The sequence below is a fragment of the Leptopilina heterotoma genome, unplaced genomic scaffold (assembly GCF_015476425.1).
Source record: "Leptopilina heterotoma isolate Lh14 unplaced genomic scaffold, ASM1547642v1 Lhet_14, whole genome shotgun sequence".
In the NCBI taxonomy this organism is placed as follows: domain Eukaryota; kingdom Metazoa; phylum Arthropoda; class Insecta; order Hymenoptera; family Figitidae; genus Leptopilina; species Leptopilina heterotoma.
In genome coordinates this window covers 1,227,594-1,249,546 of record NW_025110859.1, presented here as the reverse complement: position 1 = coordinate 1,249,546, position 21,953 = coordinate 1,227,594, and the positions used below count along the sequence as shown (strand labels likewise).

The following is a 21,953-nucleotide window of genomic DNA, read 5'->3' as shown; positions in this document are numbered from 1 at the left end:
AAACTATTTAAAACACCGCTCTAAGTCAAATCCGGAGTCACGAAGTATTTAATTTAATTACTATTATTAAATTTTTTAATATAGATCGATTTTGAGTATTTCACAATGTTTTAAAACATCGGACATATTAATTCCTCTGCTTTAAGTTTTAAGAACTAATTTGAGAACTTTAAATTTTTTTGGTCGCCATTTTTGAGCCGCCATTTTGAATTTTGAATTTTTGATTAAATATTTGGATTTAGAGACCTCAAAAACCCCCGAATGAGCAATTTCAACCAAATTAGTAAACTTTAAAAAAAATTTGGTCGCCATTTTGAAGCCGCCATTTTGAATTTAAAAATTTTAACCAAATATTCGAATTCAGCGACCCCAAAAACCCTCAAGTAAACATTTTTAGTCAAATCCGTAAACTGTTAAATTTTTTTGGTCGCCATTTTGGAGCCGCCATTTTGAATTTTAAATTTTTGACTAAATATTTGGATTTAGAGACCTCCAAAACCCCCGAATGAGCATTTTCAGCCAAATTCGTAAACTTAAAAAAAAATTTGGTCGCCATTTTGAAGCCGCCATTTTGAATTTAAAATTTTCAATAACAGATTTGGATTCAGCGACCCCGAAAACCCCCGAGTAGACATTTTTAGCAAGATTCGTTAACTTTTATATATCTTTTTTTTCGATGCCGCTATAGCGGTCATACACACTGGGGGCACGAATTATTTTTGCCTCTATAGACGTCAAACACTGTGAAGGGGTTAAGAGGGAAGGAGCACAAGTTAATTTCTTATCTATTAGTTGAGTTATTAATGACTGTTTGAAGAGCACGTGGTATGCACTGAGGACAAAGGGTTTCTAACTGTCCTTTTTGCTGAAACACTCTTCCCAAAACTTCCGCTGTACAAGGAAGATGAGATACCAATAATTCCGTTTCCAAACGTGGCACAAATTCTGACGATGAAATTGGATAATAATGTCCACAGGTAAAAACCATTGTGTCTTTCTCCATTTCTAATAAATGAGACACTTTGTCTGGATCCTAAAACAGAAAATTAAATTAATTTCTTAATTAATGAACTTTTTTATTTATTTTTTAGTTTATTATCAATTTATTTATTTTTACCAATTTGCAGGCCTCGGAGTATTACTTTTTCGACATTTTCCGACTATTTTCAAAAAATGAAACTTTCGACTATTCTTCCAAATATTGTCAGAAAGTACTAACTTATTTTGGTTAATTGCAACTTATTTCGATTAATATAGTGTAAAAAATAACTAAAGTCAAATCCTTCAAAAATAATTTTTGAACCATTTTTTTAAGATATTAAATTTTTTAAGTGCATAATTAGTTTTTAAATAATTGAAATTTTTAAAAATTTTATGGAAAATAATAGATTTTTCTAAGTATGTTATTATAATTATTAATGAAAAGCAAATTTTGTAGAATTTTAATTGCAACTTTCGAAAAAGTAATTGAATTTTCAAAAATTTTAATATATAATCTTCAAATGAAGATTTGAAAATGTAAAATTCTATAATTTTTTATTTGTAATTATTATTAAATATTTTTTTTTAAAGTAGTGCTTAAAAAGTTTCCATTATAATTTTTTTAACTTCAATTGTTTGCAATATTTGCAATTATTATTATTTATTATTTTTAATTATTTCAAAAAATTCCAAATTCTGCAAGAAATAATTATTTTTCAATTTTATGAAAAATATTTAGAATTATTAAAATTGTTGAGAAATCAATCATTTTCGAAATTTTTAATTCAGGTTCTTTAAAAAAGTAATCACTTTTTTTAATTTTTCAAAAATTCATGTTTTTTTTTTTAATTTTAATTTAAATTTTTCAAAAACTTGATTATTTTTTAATATTTTTCAAAAATTCTTTTTAAAAGTTCAATTATTTCCAAAAAATTTTACTAAATTTCAATTATTTGTAAATTTTCTTTTAAATATTTTTGAATATTTTCAATTTTTAAATTAATGTATTGAAAATTATCGAATTATAGCAAAGAATTTTATCAAAAAAATTTGATAATAATAGAATTTTATTCCTTCGAAGAATTTTATTATTTAGGAAAATAATTGAATTTTCGTGTAGAATTTTGTTAAAATTTATGAAAATTCGAATTAAATTATTTTTGAAGAATGTCTTTTAATTTTTTTTTAATAATGGAGTTTCTTTAACAATTTTAATCAAAAATTTTAATTTTTAAAAATTTTAAATTCTTTTGAAAAATTTTATAACGAATTAAAAAAATTGAATTCTTTCGTCAAAATTCTTTAAAAATAATTAAATTTTTGCTAAGAATTTCATTTATAAATATAATTGAATTGTTTCGAAGGATTCATTAAAAATTTAGAACACAATTGGATTTTTTCAAAAATTAAATTCTTTCATGAAATTTTATTAAAATTGTATTAAAAATAATTGAATTTTTGCAAAGAATTTTACTATTTATAAATATAATAGAATTTTTGCAAAGAATTTATTAAAATTTTAGAAAATAATTGAATTCTATTGAAATTTTTTATAACGAACTAAGAAAAAAATTGCATTCTTTCGTGAAATTGTTTGAAAATAATTGCATTTTTGCAAAGATTTTAGGTACTATTTGAAAATAATTTTTAATAAATTTTGGGTTGTGATTTACGACTCACCCAGACAGTCGGCTAAACCGGCGTTGGAGTGTATTTTTAAAACACTAATGCTAAGAATTATAATATCATAATTTTTTTAAAATCAATTATTTTGAATATTTTCGGTTACATAAATTGTCAATAATTCTTCTTAATAACTTTTTTTTAAGAAAAATGAAAAATTACAGTTACCAAAGATTATAAAAAAATGGACTTTTTTATTTAAATAATTGAATTCTCGAAGAACTTATGGAAAATTATTAAAAATAATTCATTTCCAGAAAAAGTTTAATTAAAAATTCTAGAAAGTAATAAAATTTTGAAAGAGTTACAGAAGTTACAATTTTTAGAAATAATTTTCCAGAAAGTTGAAATTTAGAAATTGAAAAAATTGTCATTCTTGGAGAAAGATAAATAATAAGTATTTAAATATTTATTTAACAGAATTATTGAAGTTTTGAATAATCAAATTCAGAAGTCTGTGTAAAATCGGGAAAAGAAAAAATAAAATATTCGTGACAACTAATAAAATTAACGAACTGTTCCCCTTTTTTGTAATTTTAATTAAGTAAAGCGATTTTTTTACGCCAAGAAGTCGATCCAAGGCCTGAATTCATTATAATAGTTACTTTTAGTTTTTATTTTATTTCAAAATAATAAAATACCTTAATGTGGATAAAAGGTCTAGGATCGCTTTGTTTTGACGATAATGTAGACTTCATTCCTTCTAACATCTGGTCCATTGTGTGATTTTCACTTGATCCTGGATAACCAGTCAATGGTGGTCCAAAACATTTGGCAATTAATTGAGATAAAAGTTCCACAAACTCTGGAGTTGTTTTGCCTGTCAAGCAATTCAACAATGAAGATACATACAACAAAAGCAAAAATAAATGAAATAATTTTTTGTTTCAAAAATTTACCTTGATTAATATGTCGCATAAGAGTAGAACAAATGTTTAATTTTAATTTTGTAGACAAGGAATTAATTGCATTTGTTACACTTTTATCATGATCCTTCTCATCATTATTTGCATCGTCACTTAAATTATTTTTGCTGAAAAAAACAAGCAATTTGAAAAATATATTTTCCAAAATCATTGATTAATATCTAATTATAAAAAAATATTTACCAAAAGAGAATCAATCCCAATGGATAAAAGACTTTATCTAAATTTTGAAGGAAGACTTGTTCAAGATATCGAAGAGGAAGACGAAGGTCAAGCCAAATATTAATGGCTTTTAATAAAACTTCACGCACAATTGTGTAATTAAAATTTTCCGTTTCATTAATATAAAATTCAACGATATTCATTGCTTTCTTTATGCCACTTGATTCAGGATAATTATCCATATCGTCAAAAATGAAATCATTCATTTTCATTTTCTCGGAAGAATTGTCACTCGCTAATTCGTCATCGATTGTGTTCGTCATTGTCAAGTGTTCTGATATATTATTATCTTCCTCGACTTGTCCGTACATTTCCTCCGATCCGCCTTGACAATTAAATGTATACAATTCATTTTCCATCGATGAAAGTGTATCCATCGATTTACTGGTTGGCATTTTAATTCGTGACTTATTGACACTTTCCTCGTAACTATTGACAAGATCTTTTTGAATATTATCATTGAACAATGACAATGAATTATAATTTATATTATCGAGTGTTAATGATTTGCCAATAAATCGATTTTCTTCATTTTTATCACAAAAATCGGAAAATTTGTTCTTCTCCACTTTTTTCATTTCTTTATCATCTCGATCTTCGATTACTGTTTTGTTCTCATTTTTCTGGTCTTTTAAATCAAGAGAATTAAATTGCTTCTGTGGTGACTCTGCGATATCATTCATTTCTTTGATTTCATTTTCCAATTCAAGATCAGTTATCGATTTCAATTGATACATCAACGATTCGGAGAAATTGTGCTCTAACAATGCTAATTTAGAGCAAGCTTGATGATTACCAAGGGCTATACACTGCAAACAAAAACAATTTTAATTAATTTGACAACAAAAATTAAGAAAAAATTTGTTTAATAAAAAAAACATGAGACCTGAAGAATAAATAATATTGTGCGTTCACTGACCTTTTTCATAATTTTATGTACATCATAAAATCCAGTAAATTGCTCCAATGTAAAATGGAGAATTCGTTCTCTCGGAAACTCTTCAACTAAATCAAATGTCGGCATAAATCCAACGAGTGGAATAATGTCATAACTTTGATAAGAAATAACTGGTGCTGGAATGTTAGGTACTTGACTAGGATTACTTATACATACAACGCCTTCATTTTTTTGCGATCCAAATGTATTTAATAAATATTTAAGTGTTACTGAAGTCTCTTCAACATTATCACAGTTTTGTTTATCTGATCGTTTTCGCATTTGGATCAGAGTCGGTGGCTTCGACGTTGAAATTCCTATTCTACCCCAAGCCAAAATAGCTCCCCCTAAACAGGAAACAACAAAAATTGTATGTTAATATATTACCTTCAAAAATTCTATTCGTTGTATTGTGAATTAAATCATTTAAATTATCAAAGAAGAATTTTTTTCAATTTCTTCTATTCGGATCGAATATAATTAAAAGTAATAATTTTATAATAATCTATCTTCTATCTATATTAATAATCGTCGTATTCCGGTAATCTGTTCGCAGTTTCAAGTTTATATAAAAAAAATAATTGAAAATTATAAATTGAATTCATTCGTGAAATTTTTTTTGAAAATAATTGAATTTTTGAAAAGAATTTTACTATTTATAATACTATAATTCAATTGTTTCAAAGGATTGATTAAAACTTTAGAAAATAATTGAATTTTTTCGAAAAATATTAGTAAAAATTAAAAAAAAAAAAAATTCTTTCATGAAATGTTATTAAAATTGTATTAAAAATAATTGAATTTTTTTAAAGAATTTATTAAAATTTTAGAAAATTATTTAATTTTTTTCGAAAAATATTATTAAAATTAAAAAAAAATTGACTGCTTTCATGAAATTTTATTAAAATTGTATTAAAAATAATTGAATTTTTGCAAAGAATTTTACTATTAGAAATAGAATTGAATTTTTTCGAAGAATTTATTAAAATTTTAGAAAATAATTGAATTCGATTGAAATTTTTTATAACAAATTAAGATCAAAAATTGAATTCTTTCGTTAAAATTCTTTAAAAATAATTAAATTTTTGCTAAGAATTTTACTATTTATAAATATAGTTGAATTGTTTCGAAGGATTTAATAAAATTTTAGAAAATAATTGAATTGTTTCGAAAAATATTATTAAAAATTTTTAAAAAAAATTAATTCTTTCATGAAATGTTATTAAAATTAAATTAAAAATAATTGAATTTTTTTAAAGAATTTATTAAAATTTTAGAAAATGATTGAATTTTTTCGAAAAATATTATTAAAATTAAAAAAAAAATGACTGCTTTCATGAAATTTTATTAAAATATTATTAAAAATAATTGAATTTTTGCAAGGAATTTTACTATTTAGAAATAGAATTGAATTTTTTCGAAGAATTTATTCAAAGTTTAGAAAATAATTGAATTCTATTGAAATTGCTTATAACGAAATAAGATAAAAATTGAATTCTTTCGTAAAATATATAATTGAATTTTCGCAAAGATTTTTACTATTTATAAATATAATTGAATTGTTTCGAAGCATTTAATAAAATTTTAGAAAATAATTGAATTTCTTCAAAAAATATTACTAAAAATTAAAAAAGAATTGAATTCTTTCATTAAATGTTATTAAAATTGTATAAAAAATAATTGAATTTTTGCAAAGAATTTATTAAAATTTTAGAAAATAATTGAATTTTTTCGAAAAATATTATTAAAAGTAAAAAAAAATTTGACTGCTTTCATGAAATTTTATTAAAATTGTATTAAAAATAATTGAGTTTTTGCAAAGAATTTTACTATTTAGAAATAGAATTGAATTTTTTCGAAGAATTTATTAAAGTTTTAGAAAATAATTGAATTCTATTGAAATTTTTTATAACGAAGTAAGAAAAAAATTGACTTTTTCCGTGAAATATAATAATGGAATTTTTGCAAACAATTTTACTATTTATAAATATAATTGAATTGTTTTGAAGGATTTAATAAAATTTTAGAAAATAATTGAATTTTTTGAAAATAATTGAATTTTTTTGCAAAGATTTACTATTAAAAAAAATAATTGAATTGTTTCGAAGAATTTATTAAAATTTTAGAAAATAATTGTATTAGTTCATGAAATGTTATTAAAATTTTGTTTAAAAATAATTGTGTTATTGTATAAAATTATAGGTACTATATGTGACTGTCCACGAGAAAACAAGGCTTAGCTCCCAAACGTGAATTTCACAGGGCGAGCGATTGAAGTACTACGATTGAAGTTAACTACGCTTGACATACCCATCTTTAAAACGATATATTGTCGAAAGTAATTGATATTTTTAACTTCTGACTTTTGCATTTGAAAAAGCAACATAAAATCTGTCGATTACCATAAAAAACTCAAATTGATTTTTTCGACCTAAGCCGTGTTTTATCGTGGAGAGTCAACGATTGAGGTTAACTACGCTTAACATACCCATCTTTAAAACGATATATTGTCGAAAGTAATTGATATTTTTAACTTTTGACTTTTGCATTTGAAAAAGCAACATAAAATCTGTCGATTACCATAAAAAAATCAAAATTGATTTTTTGGACCTAAGCCCTGTTTTCTCGTGGACAGTCACATATTTATAAAAATAATTCAATTCTTATGAAGAATGTTATCATTTATGAAAAGAATTGAATTTTTGCGAAGAATTTTATTAAAATTTTTGAAATTAATAAACATGAATAATTAATTAGTAAATTAGTTAGTAATTAAATGTTTTTAAAGTTTGAATCTGAAATTATTCAAAAATTCATATTTGAAAATAAAAAATTTTGTAATTTGCATAATAATAATAAATTGAATATCACGTTTCGCGAGCATAGCATTTGCTAGTTAATAATAATTTTGAATTATATTCAATTATATTCGAATTTTCGATGGTAATATTGACATAATTCACAAATTGAGAGAATTCTTCTAAAAATTAAATTTAAGAATAATTTTACGAACAAACCTTGTTGTACTGCAGCAGTATAATTGTTTCCACAAGAAATTTCAATGGCTTTCATTACTGAATTATTTGAGTTGATACAATTTTCAAAATCATCAACATCTTTTTCATTAAAATCATTGTGGTAATTTGAACTATTTCTAATTTCATCATCATCATTATCGGAAGCACTGTCGTTATCATCATCATTATTATTAACATTATTAACATAGTCCTCGTCATTGTCACCGTTAATTTCATCTCTTTCAAGTCGTTTATTGTCAATATCTTTATCATCATTGTCGAAATTTTCCTTTAAACAATTCCCCCGATAATTTGATGTTGTGCCATTTTTTAATAAACTATCCCCTTCGTCATTCGACATGCGACCAGCGCTTTTCGAGGGTACTTGAGAAAATGATAAAACAGGATTGTAAATTAATGGCGTGGGTCGAAAAATATCAAAATGATTATTATTGCCCAATTGTCCACTCGTATTTTTACCCCAAATGTACACTGTTCCATCTTTTGTTATCAGTGCCGAATGATTCCAACCAGTTGATACCTGAAATGAAAAGAAAATTTGGTAATGCACAAAATAATCAATCAAAGAAAAAATTAGAAAATTTATTTAAAAATCCTACTTGGATAATTTTTCCTTTCACCAAACTCGTATCAACGAGAGTTGGCATCCAATAAGATCGAGCAAATTTGTAATTTTTCGAACGCTTGCCCTGTTCTTCTTTCGTTAATTTTTCACTATTTTTCGTCACCTTTTGATTCGATGTGCAAAAATGGTTTTCTACAAATGCTTTATTATTATCTTTAATTTTGTGTGAATCCCCATTACAAAAGGATGAATGAGAAATACGATCGTTCTTTTGACTTGTGCAATTTTGTGCAGAATCATTTGGTTCGACAAGTAAATTAGAAATATCCTCCGTTTTGGCACAATTTTTTCTCAACTGACTATCGTCATTAACGTTCTCTGAGGAAGACGGCGATAAACAATTTTGCTTCTTCTCAGTTGACTCCAAATCCGAAGCACGTAATTTTTGCATTTGCAATTCTCGCGGACTTATTCCCCATACGTACAATTTATTCGAACTCGTGACAGCAAGCTGAAACACAAAAATTGTTAATTTCACGATTTAGAAATTAGTTTTACCAAAGAAGTTTACATTCAACTTACATTATGAAAATATTTAGTAGCAATCAATGATATTTTCTCTGACAACAATTGAACAGCAGTGGGAATAAGATATTTTTTTGTATTTGCCGTTCCCAATTGTCCAACATTATTACAACCGAAAACATAAACAATATTTTCCGACGAAAGAATCATTGTGTGCGCATGTCCAGCCGTAATGTGTTTTATTGAAATACCAAGTAATGATGTAATCACAGTTGGAATGAAAATATTTTCAATGCTACCATGGCCCAATTGACCATGAACTCCCCAACCCCAAGTGAAAACTCGTCCATCGGATGTCAAGGCAATGGAATGATATTGACCTGCCACGGCGTCAACAATTGTCTCGTCAGAAAGGGATGAAATTAATTGTGGACTGGGACATTGCGAGAGATAATCGAGACCAACTTGTCCATACTGATTTCCACCCCATGCATAAATTCCATTATTTGTCAATGCCAATGTATGACTATGTCCACTTGACACGCTAATCACTTCAATTCCCATTCGACGGAATATTATTATTTCTTGGGGTGTTTCATACACAGACCCCGATACTGGACCAGTGCCTGAAAATAAAATCGATTATTACTATTATTATTATTATTATTATTATTATTATTATTATTATTATTATTTCTAAAGATAATAGCAAAATTCATGCCTGCGTGGTAAAAAATATTTTATTTTGTTGCAATATTTGTAAGAAATGTCAAAAAGATGCAATTTTTGAAAATAAGTCGAAAAAGTCGTATTTTTTGAAAATAGTGAAAAAAAAGTCATAATAATCGAGACGTAAGAATCTAATTTCAAATTTTTCGGATTTTATTACAAAATTTTCGGTTTTTAATTTTAATTTAGAATATTCTAATTATGAATAAGAATTATTCATTAGTTATACGAGAAAAGTATTAGAAACTTAATTTTACCGAGACTTCCAGAGATGGTGCTACCCCAATTGTAGATAATTTTATTCCTGAGGAGAGTGACATGCGAAAAACCACAACTCATAAATCTTCGTTTATACTGTAAATTCGTCGCATCTTTTTTATACTGAAAATTGAATTGTTATGTTATTAATTTGTTCATTTTAAAAATATTCATAAGTATTCAAATGAATGAATTAAATATTCATTTATTTTAATTAAATTAAATATATTTTTAATAATAAATAATTATAATTGACCGTAATTACCGCTTTCTATTAAATAGAGAAAAAAAGTAGTTTCAACGGCAAGTAAAAATATTTGTTATTTATTTTTTTTTCTTTGTCTGATTCAGAGTAATCGATTTTATAAATGATACAATTAAAGTATCACCGGGCGATAAATATTCAATTAATACTAAATATATTTTTATTGAAAAGAAAAGTAATTTAATAATAGAAATTCACCAGTTTTATTTGCGACAATGAGATCATCTTCATCAAGTCTGAATTATGATTTAAAACGGGTGTTGTTTTCTGAATAAGTACAAGTAAAATCATTAAAAACATTTCCACTATTTTTTCCGCCAAGCTAAACATTTCCTCCTAGAAATTGAAATTTATTTTTTATAATAATTATTCTTCTTTGGTAACGAATATATTAATATTTAATTAATAGTAACTTAAATGTTATTTAATTTTATAAATAAATTTATAATAATTTAAGTTTATTAATATTAAAACGGTTTATTATTTACCTGTAGGTCTATTGATTCTAAAGAATTAGTAAGTGAATTTCGTGAATCACTTCTTCTTTGTGATTTACACTGAGCCATTAAAGGCCTCAAAACAGGATTTGTTGGATCGTATAACAAAATTAATCTCTGCAACAGGAATTCACAAGAAAGTTTAAAGCAAGAAATTTGTGTGATTATTTCAAAAAAATATCAAATTAAATCAATTTCAACAATTTTGAATGCAAAAAACATTAAATTAAATTTGAAACTAAAACATTTACAAATGAATTATGAAGTTAAAAAATTAATATTAAATTAATTTAAGAATTATTCAATTTTTTTTTTTTAATTTTGTTGTTTCTTAATTTTCGACGAATTTACCTGCAAAACAAACTCTTGTAGAGAAGAAAGATTGGCAAGAACAAAAGACATGTGGCTTTTAGCAATACTGAGATTTCCTATCATTCCACGAATTAAGATTGGTTCACTTATAGTAACTAGTAAATCATCTGCAATAAAAATTAATCATTAAAACTAAGTTTTTGATGATTTTCCCATTAAAAAAAATTTCCTTTTCTTAAATAATAACAAATACTTACTATTAGTATTAAGATGGGAGTTTTTAAAGTTAAAAAACAGAGGTAAAGTCTTCATAAGTATGTCTAATACTTGAGCAAAAAGGCCTCTTTTAATTACTAAATGATGTAAAATATTCCACAAGTGCGCTTGACCGATTATACTGACGGCCACGAGTTCATCATAAAACAGATTTGCCGATAAAAACTCTCTAGAAAAATAAATATTAATTAAGACTAATTAACTTTTATAATTTTTTCTTTTTCTTTTTAAATATTTACAATATTTTATAATTATTGTATTGAAAATCATCGAACTGCTGTAAAGAATTTTATCAAAAAATTTGATATTAATAGAATTCCTTCGAAGAATTTTATTATTTAGGAAAATAATTAAATTCTCGCGAAGAATTTTGTTAAAATTTTTTAAAATTCAAATTAAATTCTTTTTGGAGAATTTCTTTGAATTTTTTTAAATAATGGAGTGTGTTTAATAATTTCAAATCAAAATTTTTGACAATAATGGAATTTTATGAACAATTTCATTCAAGTTTTTAAAATAATCGTGTTTGTTAATAATTGAAATTAAACATTTAAGTATTGAATTTTATTAAAATTTTAGAAAATAATTGAATTCTTTTGAAAAATTTTATAACGAATTAAGAAAAAAATTGAATTCTTTAGTTTTACTATTTATAAATATAATTGAATTGTTTCGAAGCATTTAATAAAATTTTAGAAAATAATTGAATTTCTTCAAAAAATATTACTAAAAATTAAAAAAGAATTGAATTCTTTCATGAAATGTTATTAAAATTGTATTAAAAATAATTTACTTTTTGCAAAGAATTTTACTATTTATAAATATAATTGAATTGTTTAGAAGAATTTATTAAAATTTTCGAAAATAATTGAATTCTATTGAATTATTTATATCAAATTAAGAAAAAAATGGAATTCTTTCGTGAAATTATTTTGAATAAAATCAATTTTTGAAAAAAAATTTTACTAGGTATTTATAAATATAATTGAATTCTTGTGAAGAATTCAGGGTTGCCACGCTTTTCCTGATTTCAAATTCCCTGACATTTCCAGGTTTTCCAGGTTAAAAAAAGGAATTTTTCCAGGTTTTTAAAACTACATTTATATTTTAAAAAATTTTAATTTTAATTTTATTCTTAATTTTACCAAACTCCCTGATTTTCAGACAAAACGACTTTTTTCCTGTTCTATTACATTTATTTACGAATTTCTTCAATAAATTGTAAAATTACTCGAAAACATCAATAACTTCGTTTTTAAATGAATATTTAATCATTATTATTTTTTTACAGAAATTAAGATTTTCAAAAATTTTAAATTCAATAACATATATAAGAATATTATTATAAAACATGAAGATATCGATCACTCCGAGTCTTCGACTCGGCTTTCTTCATATTTTATAATCATTAAAACTTGATACTATCATTATTTTATATTATAAAAATATTATTACTGTAATTTCTTCAAAATTATTTTCATTTCAATTCAATTCTTCATTTCTAGAATTTTAAACTAAAATTCTTCTTTAAATCAATTTTTTAAAATAATTTTTGAAAAAGTTCTTCTTTAAGAATTTTTAAATCCATTTGTTTATAATTTAATTTTACCTAAAATTTCGATTATTTTGACATTCTTCAATTAAATAAATTAGAAATTAAAAACTTCAAATAATTTTAAAAAAAATTTCATTAAACTTTTTGAGAAAAATTAATTCTAAATTTCCTTCAAAATCTTGTCAAGAATTTAATTATTTTTATGGATAATAAAATCATTCTCAGGAATTCAATTATTCTCAAAAATATAAATGAAATCCTTCGAAATAATTCAATTATTTTTAAAATGACAAAATTCTTCGCATGAATTCAATTATTTTCAAAATTGATAAAATTCTCAGCAAGAATTCAATTATTTTCAAAAATGATAAAATTCTTTGTAAATAAATATTTTATTAAATAATTGAATGTTTCTTAAAATTGAATTTTCATAAAGAATTTTATCAAACAAATTTTTAAATAATTGAATTCTCTGGACAAATTTTAATAAAATTTTTAAGAATAATTTTATTTTTCGGAAATTTGATTAAAATTTGATTAAAAATAATTGAATTTCTCCAAAGAGAAAAGAGTTTTTAAAACTTTTTTTTATAATTGAGTTTTTGAAAATAATTGAAATTTTGCCAAGAATTTTATTAAAATTTTTGAAAATATTTGAATTTCGGAGAAAAATGTATAAAGATTATTGAAATTTTGACGAGAATTTTTGTAAATTGTAAACACAGTTAAATTTTTGCGAAGAATTATATTACTTTTGAAAATAATTGAATCCTTGAGATAAACTTTATTAAAATGTCTTTTTAATAATTGAATTTCTTTGATGAATTTTAATAACAATTTTAAGAATAATTTCATTTTTCGAGAAATTTCATTAAAATTGTATTAAAAATAATTGAAAGTCTGAGATGAGTTTTATTATTTATGAAACTAATGAAATGTTTGCGTAGAATTTAAAAATTTTTTTTAAATAATTGAATTCTTTTGGAAAATTTTATTAAAGTAGTAGATTTATTAAAAATCATTGAATTGAGGAAAGTTTTTGAAAATAATTGAAATTTTGACATGAATTTTATTAAAATTGTTGGAAATAATTGATTTTCTAAGAAGAATTTTACTGCTTTTGAAAATAATTGAATATTTTTAATTAAAATTATTCTTTAAATCCATTATTTTTAATAATCAATTAAAAATATATATTAAAAAATTTAACCAATTTCAGAAGAATTGGAATAATTGAAATTTTTCAAAAATCTACGTTCTTTAAGACGATTGAAAATTGAAATTTTACAAAATTTAAAATTAAAATCTTTTGAAATTCATCTATGCTTATGAAAATTGTAAACATAACTCTTTTAAAATTGAATTAATTTTGAAATATTATTTAAGTAAAATTAGATTTCAACAATAAACACAATAACTTTAGAAAATAACAATTTTCCAGGATTCTGATCAAAATTCCATGACTTTTCCAGGTTTTTTCAAGATTTATAAAATTCCCTGACATTTCCAGGTTTTCCAGGTTTCCAGGTTGCGTGGCAACCCTGAGAATTTTATTAAAATTTTTGAAATTAATAAACAAGAATAATTAATTAGTAGATTAGTTAATAATTGAATTTTTTAAAGTTTAAATCTGAAATTATTCAAAAATTTATATTTGAAAATAAAAAATTTTGTAAATTAAATTAATTAAAGAATTTAATTTACTTATTAATGTAGCCTTTATATAAAAATTTGATAATTATTAAATTTCTAATTAATTTTATATGAAATCTACATTATTCAAAAAAAATTTAGTAAATTGGACTGAACGAATTTTCAAAATTATCCCGAAATAATGAAAATTAAATCGACATACGTGAATTTCTTGTAAATAGTCTGCTCCCTTGGGGATGTAGCTCTCACGGATAATTCTGTGAAAGCTATTATACTTAGATTTGACAAGGACATTCTTTCTGCTATTGACAATTTATATTGCGAAGGATGTTCCAGACAATGAACGAGACAATTCAAAAGTTCCATTGTACATCCCACTGACGCGAGCTTTGCAAAAATCTTCGAAGGTCGACACTATTGATATAAAAAAATACACATTTATAATTCAATAAGGAAAATTTAAAAGAAAAAAGAGTAACATTTTTCAAAACTAAGTTAAAATAAATTTCAAATGAATACTTAATTGTCTTCGAATTAGTTTAAAACTTACCTTTGCTTCTTTAAACATGTTAGTTGCTTGATAAAATTTATCATTTGCCAAAAGAATATCTCCAGCATATTCTAGTAGTTGTCGAATGTGCAAGCCAAATATTTTAGCCAATCTTTTCGCTTTGTCCAACTCCGCCCGACTGATAATTAAATCCATAAAAATGGATAACAAACTGCACCTAAAATTTTTTTCATAGAATTCAATTAAAATTATTTTCAATAGAGACCAATATTATGAAATATTAATTGCAAATTACAAATATTTAATTGAGACATTAAAATACTAATTGCATACCTCAGAGTGACACGATAAATTCCACAATTTGTAACAATTATACATGAATTTACAGGAACAAGTTTAATTTTCAGGTCCTTAATAATTTTAGGAATTGTGTAAATTTCTTCATTATTGTGAAAAGAATTTTCTTGTGTAATTTTATCACAACTATTGGCTACAAATAGACCATTTATAACTTCATTTCGTTTTCCAAATGAAAATTGAGCAATTATTGATTCTCGATTAAATTGAGAATTTCCATTTAATTTATCTTGTGAAAGAGAGCGTGATATTATTGACAATCGAGACGATGGTCGATCAATAACATAAAATAAATGTTGCGTTAATAAAACATCTTTACTATTGTCCGGTAATTTATATGCACACAGAGGAAGTAACGATGTACTATTCTCGTGAATCTACGAAAATAAAGGCAACTTATTTTCAAATAAAATTGTTGTTAAGAATATGAATAAAATTATAACATGTAATAAATAAATAAATAAGATCTGAGGTAAATAATATTCTTACTGTTAAAAGACTTTTAGGCGAAAAATAACGACTGTATAAGCGACGTCCATGATCTGCGTAATGTAAAGTTAAAAAAGCGAGGCTACTCGCTGGTAAAGGATTCGTATAATTTTCAGAGCCATTACACTGTGAATAATTATTACCACTGATTGTTCCTAAAAATTATTTATTAATTAACTTTACCAATAATATAATTGTTTTATCTTCTAGACTGCAGGCTTCACACTCGATAATTAATTTTAAAAAAAGTAGTTGTCAAAAAATTAAATTTTAACGACTAAAAAAACTCGTTTTAGACAATTCACAATAATCATGAAAAATTTGATTCTGTATTTTATTTTCCTGACTTTTTTCTAACTTTCATAAAAAATATTTATTTCTTTTCTTATCCTGCTAATAACTTCAATTCAAAATTTTTGAAAAATTCATTTATTTTCTAAATTTAAATTTAAATTTCGTCAAAAATACAATTTTACTTAAAAATATTTTTTGAAAGTAAAAAAATAAAAATTTTTAAAAATATTTTTTGAAAATAAAAAAATCAAATTCTTTAAAAATATTTCTTGAAAGTAAAAAAATCAAATTCTTTAAAAATATAAAATTTATTTCATTTAAATTTGACAAAATTTCCAAAATGATTAGAAATTTAATTTAATCTTTTTAAAATTATTTACGGGAATTTAACTGTTTTCAAAAAATTTTAATTACAATTTTTCAAGACTAATTTTGCTCACAATTTCTGGAATTAAATTACATTCAAAATTTAAAAAATTTGAGTTGAATAAATATTTAAATACTTATTTATTTATTTTTTTTTTATTTTTTTTTTTTATTTTTTTTTTTTTATTTTATTTTTTTTATTTTTATTTTTTTTTTCTTATTTATTTATTTATTTATTTTTTTTTTTTTTTTTTTTTTTTTTTTTTTTATTTATTTATTTTTTTTTTTTAAATATTTTAAATGATTTCAATGTAAAGCTTTTTTGAAATTTAACTAAGTATCTCTAAAATATACAACTGTAATTCTTCAAAAATTTAGCCATTTTTTGTTGAAATTTTTAAATAAAATTATTCGAAACTAATCATATTTTAGGAAAATAATAAATCACTAATTTTCTGAAATGAAAATTTAATTACAATGTAGTTTTACAAAAATTTTCAAAGTTTTAAATTTAAAAATCTTCTGAAATTTAATTATTCCTAAAAATTCACACTATAAAGCTTCTAATGCCTATTCAATTATTATCTAGAATTTTAACTGAAATTCTTATTATTTATAAAACAATTGAATTCTAGCAAAGAATTCTATTATTGAACCAGCAACAATTCGGGCGCGGACAACTTTTTATTTACCATTTTATATAAAATTAACAATTTTAAAAATGATAGAATTATATTTTAATACATATTTCGATCAAATTTATTTTAATTAATTTTTATTTTTACTTGTAATTATTTTTATACTAAGTATAAAATGATTATTGTACCTACTTGAATTCTGCTTGGAAATTTTATGAAAATAGTAGATATTAAAAATTATTAAATTGCAAAAAGTTTTTAAAAATAATTAAATTTTACAAAGAATTCTATTAAAATTTTTGTCAGTAATTGAATGTCTGTGTGGTCTTTTTATTACATTTTTTTTAAATAATTGAATTCCTTTGAAGAATTTTATTATTTATGAAAATAATTGAATTCTTGCAAAGAATTTTAGTATAATTTTCAAAAATAATTGAATTCCTGAGAAGAATTTGATTATTTTCGAAAATAATTAAATTCTTGCAAAGAATTTTAGTATAATTTTCAAAAATAATTGAATTCCTGAGAAGAATTTTATTATTTTTGAAAATAATTAAATTATTGCGAAAAAGTTTATTAAAAATGTTTAAAAAGAATTGAATTTCTGTGGAAATTTTTGTTATTTTTGAAAGTAATTGAATTTTTCATAACAATTTTATGAATATTATTTTAAATAAATAATTTTCTCAAAATATAATAAATATTATGAAAATTTTATTAGTTTAAATAATTGACTTCTCGTGGAAAACTTTATACAAATAAATAATAATAATTTATATAAGTATAAATTTATCACTCGATCGAAATTATTTAACTCGAAAAGAATCACTTTTCTTCCTATATAAATAATAATAATTATTTTCACAAGAAAATAACTGAATTTTTGGATTAATTAAATAAAAATGGTATTAAAAATAATTGAAATTCTTCGATGAGTTTTATTATTTATGAAAATAATTAAATTCATGCTTAGAATTTTATCAAAATTTTTTTTAAAAATTGAATTTTCATGAAAAATGTTATTATTGGTAAAATTAATTGAATTATTGTGAAAAATAAATTGTATAAAATTTTGTTAAATAATTGATTTTTTCGAAATTTTTTTGAAAATGGTATTTTAAATTAATTGAATTCTTTTTTGAAATTTCATGAAAATACTCGATATTGCAAATAATTGAAATTCGAATATTTTTTGAAAGTATAATTAAATCTTTTTAAAGAATTTGAATATAATTTTTAAGAATTGTTTTTTGATTTCTAGTATTAGCGAATTTAAAGAAGTGAAAATTCTTTTAAAAAATTATTAGGTATTTATATTCTTTGTTCAAAAAGTTGAATATATAATAATTTTTTTACCTTCTCTATTCTAAATATTTTTGAATTGTTTCTAAGAATTTTACTATAATTTTTTGATTTCAACTATTAGCGAATTTAGAGTAGTGGAAATTCTCAAAAAAATACGAAACAGAAATAGTAGCTTTTAGTGGCTGAAGTCTAAAAAAGGAACCAAATAGTAGTATATAACGTAAAAAAGTAATGAATAGTAGGTTTTGGAAGATGAGTGCGAAGCCTGAGACTGTTATTTTTCATACCTGAATTCGGAGAACTGCCATGTTTATTTTTCGTTGCCTTTTTTTTAAGAATACTAAAATTATCGAAAGAAAGCTGCTTTAGTCCCTTAAGTCGAGACTTACTTTGCCATTCTGTAAAATAAATTCATTACAATTAGCAATTTTAAAAAATTTAGAAATATTAATAAAATGCAAGATAAAAATTACTCTTTACTTTTTATGGTAGAAGTGAAAGTATTTTCGTTATCTTCTGAAGAAGCTGCACTCGATCCATTGCTTTGCGTGTAAATGTAACCCTTGGCAGGTTGCTCCAAAACAAGTAGCCACTGTTTCTTTGATTGACTAGTTATAATGAGATTAATTGTATCCAATTCAGTGTCCTGACAAATTTGAAAACTCGAAATATAATCATCGATTCGTGTTAAACCGATTTGCTGTCCTGTATCTAAATCGATGAACAATATTTCTCCTTGTTCTGTTCCAATGATTCCGGTTTGGCAAGAAGTTGCCATACATTGCCACCATATCAGCGAACTTGGTCTATTATAAACATCAAATAAAATAAAAATTGTTTTTCAGGTATAAAATTAATAAATAAAATTTTGTGCAAACCTTGAGCAGCATGACTGAGAATTTAACGACGACAGAGATATAATGTCATCAGCTTCTTTCCATTTTTGTTGATTAGTTTTTCTTTTTGAATCAACTAAACTTGCAGCAGCCACAATATGCAGAGAACCATCCTGACTAGCCACCAAGAGCCAATATCCCGATGGATCAAAACAAAGTGCCGATATTGTTTTATTTGGCGAAAGAAACCAGGGTATATTTTTTACAATTGGCGGTTGAGAAACGTCAAAAAGATAATAGAGACACAAATTCACTTTTCCAGTTGTAAAAGCAAGTAATTCTTTACCCTGATATTCATGTCTTGTGCAAAGGTGAATTCCATTTGCTTTTATTAAACAATGTAATTTGAATAGATTTTCCTCAATCAAATTGATAACCTTATCATTGTCTGCGGTTACTTCTGGTTCTCCGGTTAACAAAACATTTAAAGCAGGATTCGTCATTGTGAAGCTTTAATTATTAATTCAAAATTAAAAATTTCAATTTTGTTATTTAGATTAATCTTTAATCTTTAAATATATAAAATCTAAATCTCTTTTTGTTAATTCAAATACTAGAAAAATATAACACCTTAATTTTATAAGTTACCTTAAAAATTGTCAAATATTTTATTGTGTCAATTGAACACATTATCAAAGAAAATTATATGCACCTTTAATACCACAATTTACATTTAGATTTTGATCATTTTCTTTCAATTTTAATCCATAATCTTACACCTGCAAAACAATGCAAAATCACAATATCAAGTGACGTATGACCAGAGCTGCCAGGGTTTAGATGGACAAGTTTTATTCTACAAATAGAAGCATTTTTGTCGCGCAAGCGCAGTTGCGTTTGGTGAGGGTACCTGGCAGCTCTGGGGCCGTATTCTCGAAAGCATTCGACAATTCTCGCATGCGTAAAATGTCGAATGGTTAATGTCGCATGCGACTCTGAAAGTCTATTCTCAATGACCGTTCGAGATAGGTTGTTCGAAAATTTCCGTGTGCGACATTCATACATTGTTGCCGTCGTTTCCAAATACTTATCTGCCAATCATAATTGAGGAGGAAGAGAACTTGACATATGAGAAAAATACAAATAGTTATCCGTTCATTTAAATATTTCAAAATCAATTCAATTTTGCGTTTACAATTTTTATAAACAAATTAACTTTAAGCGGTTTCAGTTTGAAATTTTATAAAATTTTAATTTTGAATGAATTTAATTTAAAATTTTGATAATTCAAATTCTTTTGAAATTAGTTATATTTGGCAATAAATATTTAATTAATTATTAAAAATAATGAATTTATAGAAGAATTTTAGTTAAAAACACTAAATACATTGAATTTTGTAGACGTACGTTACAAAATGATTACAAAAATTAAATTATTTTTAAATGTAATAAAATAATGGAAAAATAATAACAATCAAATATTTATTTAAATAGAAGTTACTGATATTATTACGAATAATTTTATAATTAAAGAAATTCGTAAATAAATGTAACAACATTTTTTTTTATATTAAAGTTTTAATATTAGCATTTGTAAATTGAGAATTTTTTACAAAAATGTTAAGAAACTGGAATATGTAATATTTTTTTTTTAAAGAAAAGAATCAGTTTGTGAACAATATTGTTATTGAAAAATTAAAATTATGCATATTAAAGGGATATATCCCTTTATATTATGCATAATTTTAATTAATAAATATATATATTTCCTATTTTTGCAAAAAGAAAATTTATTTGTTAATCAAAATTTTTTATAATTTTAAATTTTATTTTATTTTAAATCTTAAAAAAGAGCATACTTTCAATTTGTAAAACAATATTTTGTAAAGAAAAAAACAAAAGCATACACAAAAACTAACTTTAAAGTGTGAACAGACAGAAAAAATGAAACGAAGATTAAAAAATTAAAAAAATTTATATTGTTTACATGATTCATTCACAAAAATAACACAAACATGTGCAATTTATCCATTATAAATTTTGCATATTATAAATTATTTACATAAACTTTTATTTCACAAGTTTACTTTTAATTCTTAAACAACACATTTAGGTTATTTTGTATATTTTTTCTACTTTAGCATGCGGTTCATGCACACTAATACTAATTTATATTATATACGTTTATTACAAGGATGACACACAACCTTATTTTTTACTAGCATTTCGTATACGACTTTGCATCTCGAATGGCCACTACCCACTCGAGATGAACCATTCGGAAATTATCGCATACGACATGAAATCTCGCATGCGACAAGCGTTCGAGAATAGCTTTTTCCATCTCGAATGGTCTGTCGCATGCGACATCTGGGGTCATCGATTCGAGAATACGGCCCCTGGTATGACGATATCAGCTGTTGTGACAGCGCATGTCAACAAAGTTTCCGCTTCCTGTCAAAACAGTAATTAAAATCCACTTGAAGGGAAATGAAATAATATTCTCGATTTTTGAAATGTCCTTACTTGTTGAGAGTATTTTAGCATTTAAAGTTTTTCCATTTTTTCGAAAATTGCTTTTAATTGTGTGTTTTTAAATGAATTTTTCTTTAAAATCAAATCACGCACTTGTTGCGCGCGCAAATTGTTCTTAAATTCTCGAGAATTTAATCATAAATTTACAAGGAAATGACGGTAATTTAATTTTTTCAAGAGAATATAAGAGAATTTAAATT

The 21,953-nt window shown here is 23.5% G+C and overlaps 1 protein-coding gene across 2 annotated transcripts; it reads right to left on the bottom strand.

Moving 5' to 3' along the window:
- Window positions 1-367: 367 nt before the first annotated feature.
- On the bottom strand, window positions 368-20,067 carry LOC122497855. 2 transcript variants are annotated; one of them, XM_043605210.1, is made up of 21 exons: window positions 19,931-20,067; window positions 19,261-19,728; window positions 18,863-19,188; window positions 18,670-18,780; window positions 15,780-15,934; window positions 15,267-15,667; window positions 14,973-15,150; window positions 14,625-14,836; window positions 11,196-11,383; window positions 10,978-11,105; window positions 10,618-10,743; window positions 10,328-10,465; window positions 9,864-9,987; window positions 8,935-9,503; window positions 8,387-8,863; window positions 7,767-8,307; window positions 4,732-5,096; window positions 3,774-4,621; window positions 3,564-3,697; window positions 3,306-3,484; window positions 368-1,033 (listed from the first exon to the last, which is right to left on the bottom strand). In XM_043605210.1, the coding sequence occupies exons 2-21, from the start codon at window positions 19,719-19,721 to the stop codon at window positions 782-784; spliced, it is 5,913 nt and encodes a 1,970-aa protein (XP_043461145.1). In that variant the 5' UTR covers window positions 19,722-19,728; window positions 19,931-20,067; the 3' UTR covers window positions 368-781. The 2 variants fall into 2 exon arrangements, with proteins under 2 accessions (XP_043461145.1, XP_043461144.1); XM_043605209.1 differs by having other exon boundaries at window positions 19,867-20,056.
- Between the last annotated feature and the right edge of the window lie 1,886 nt (window positions 20,068-21,953).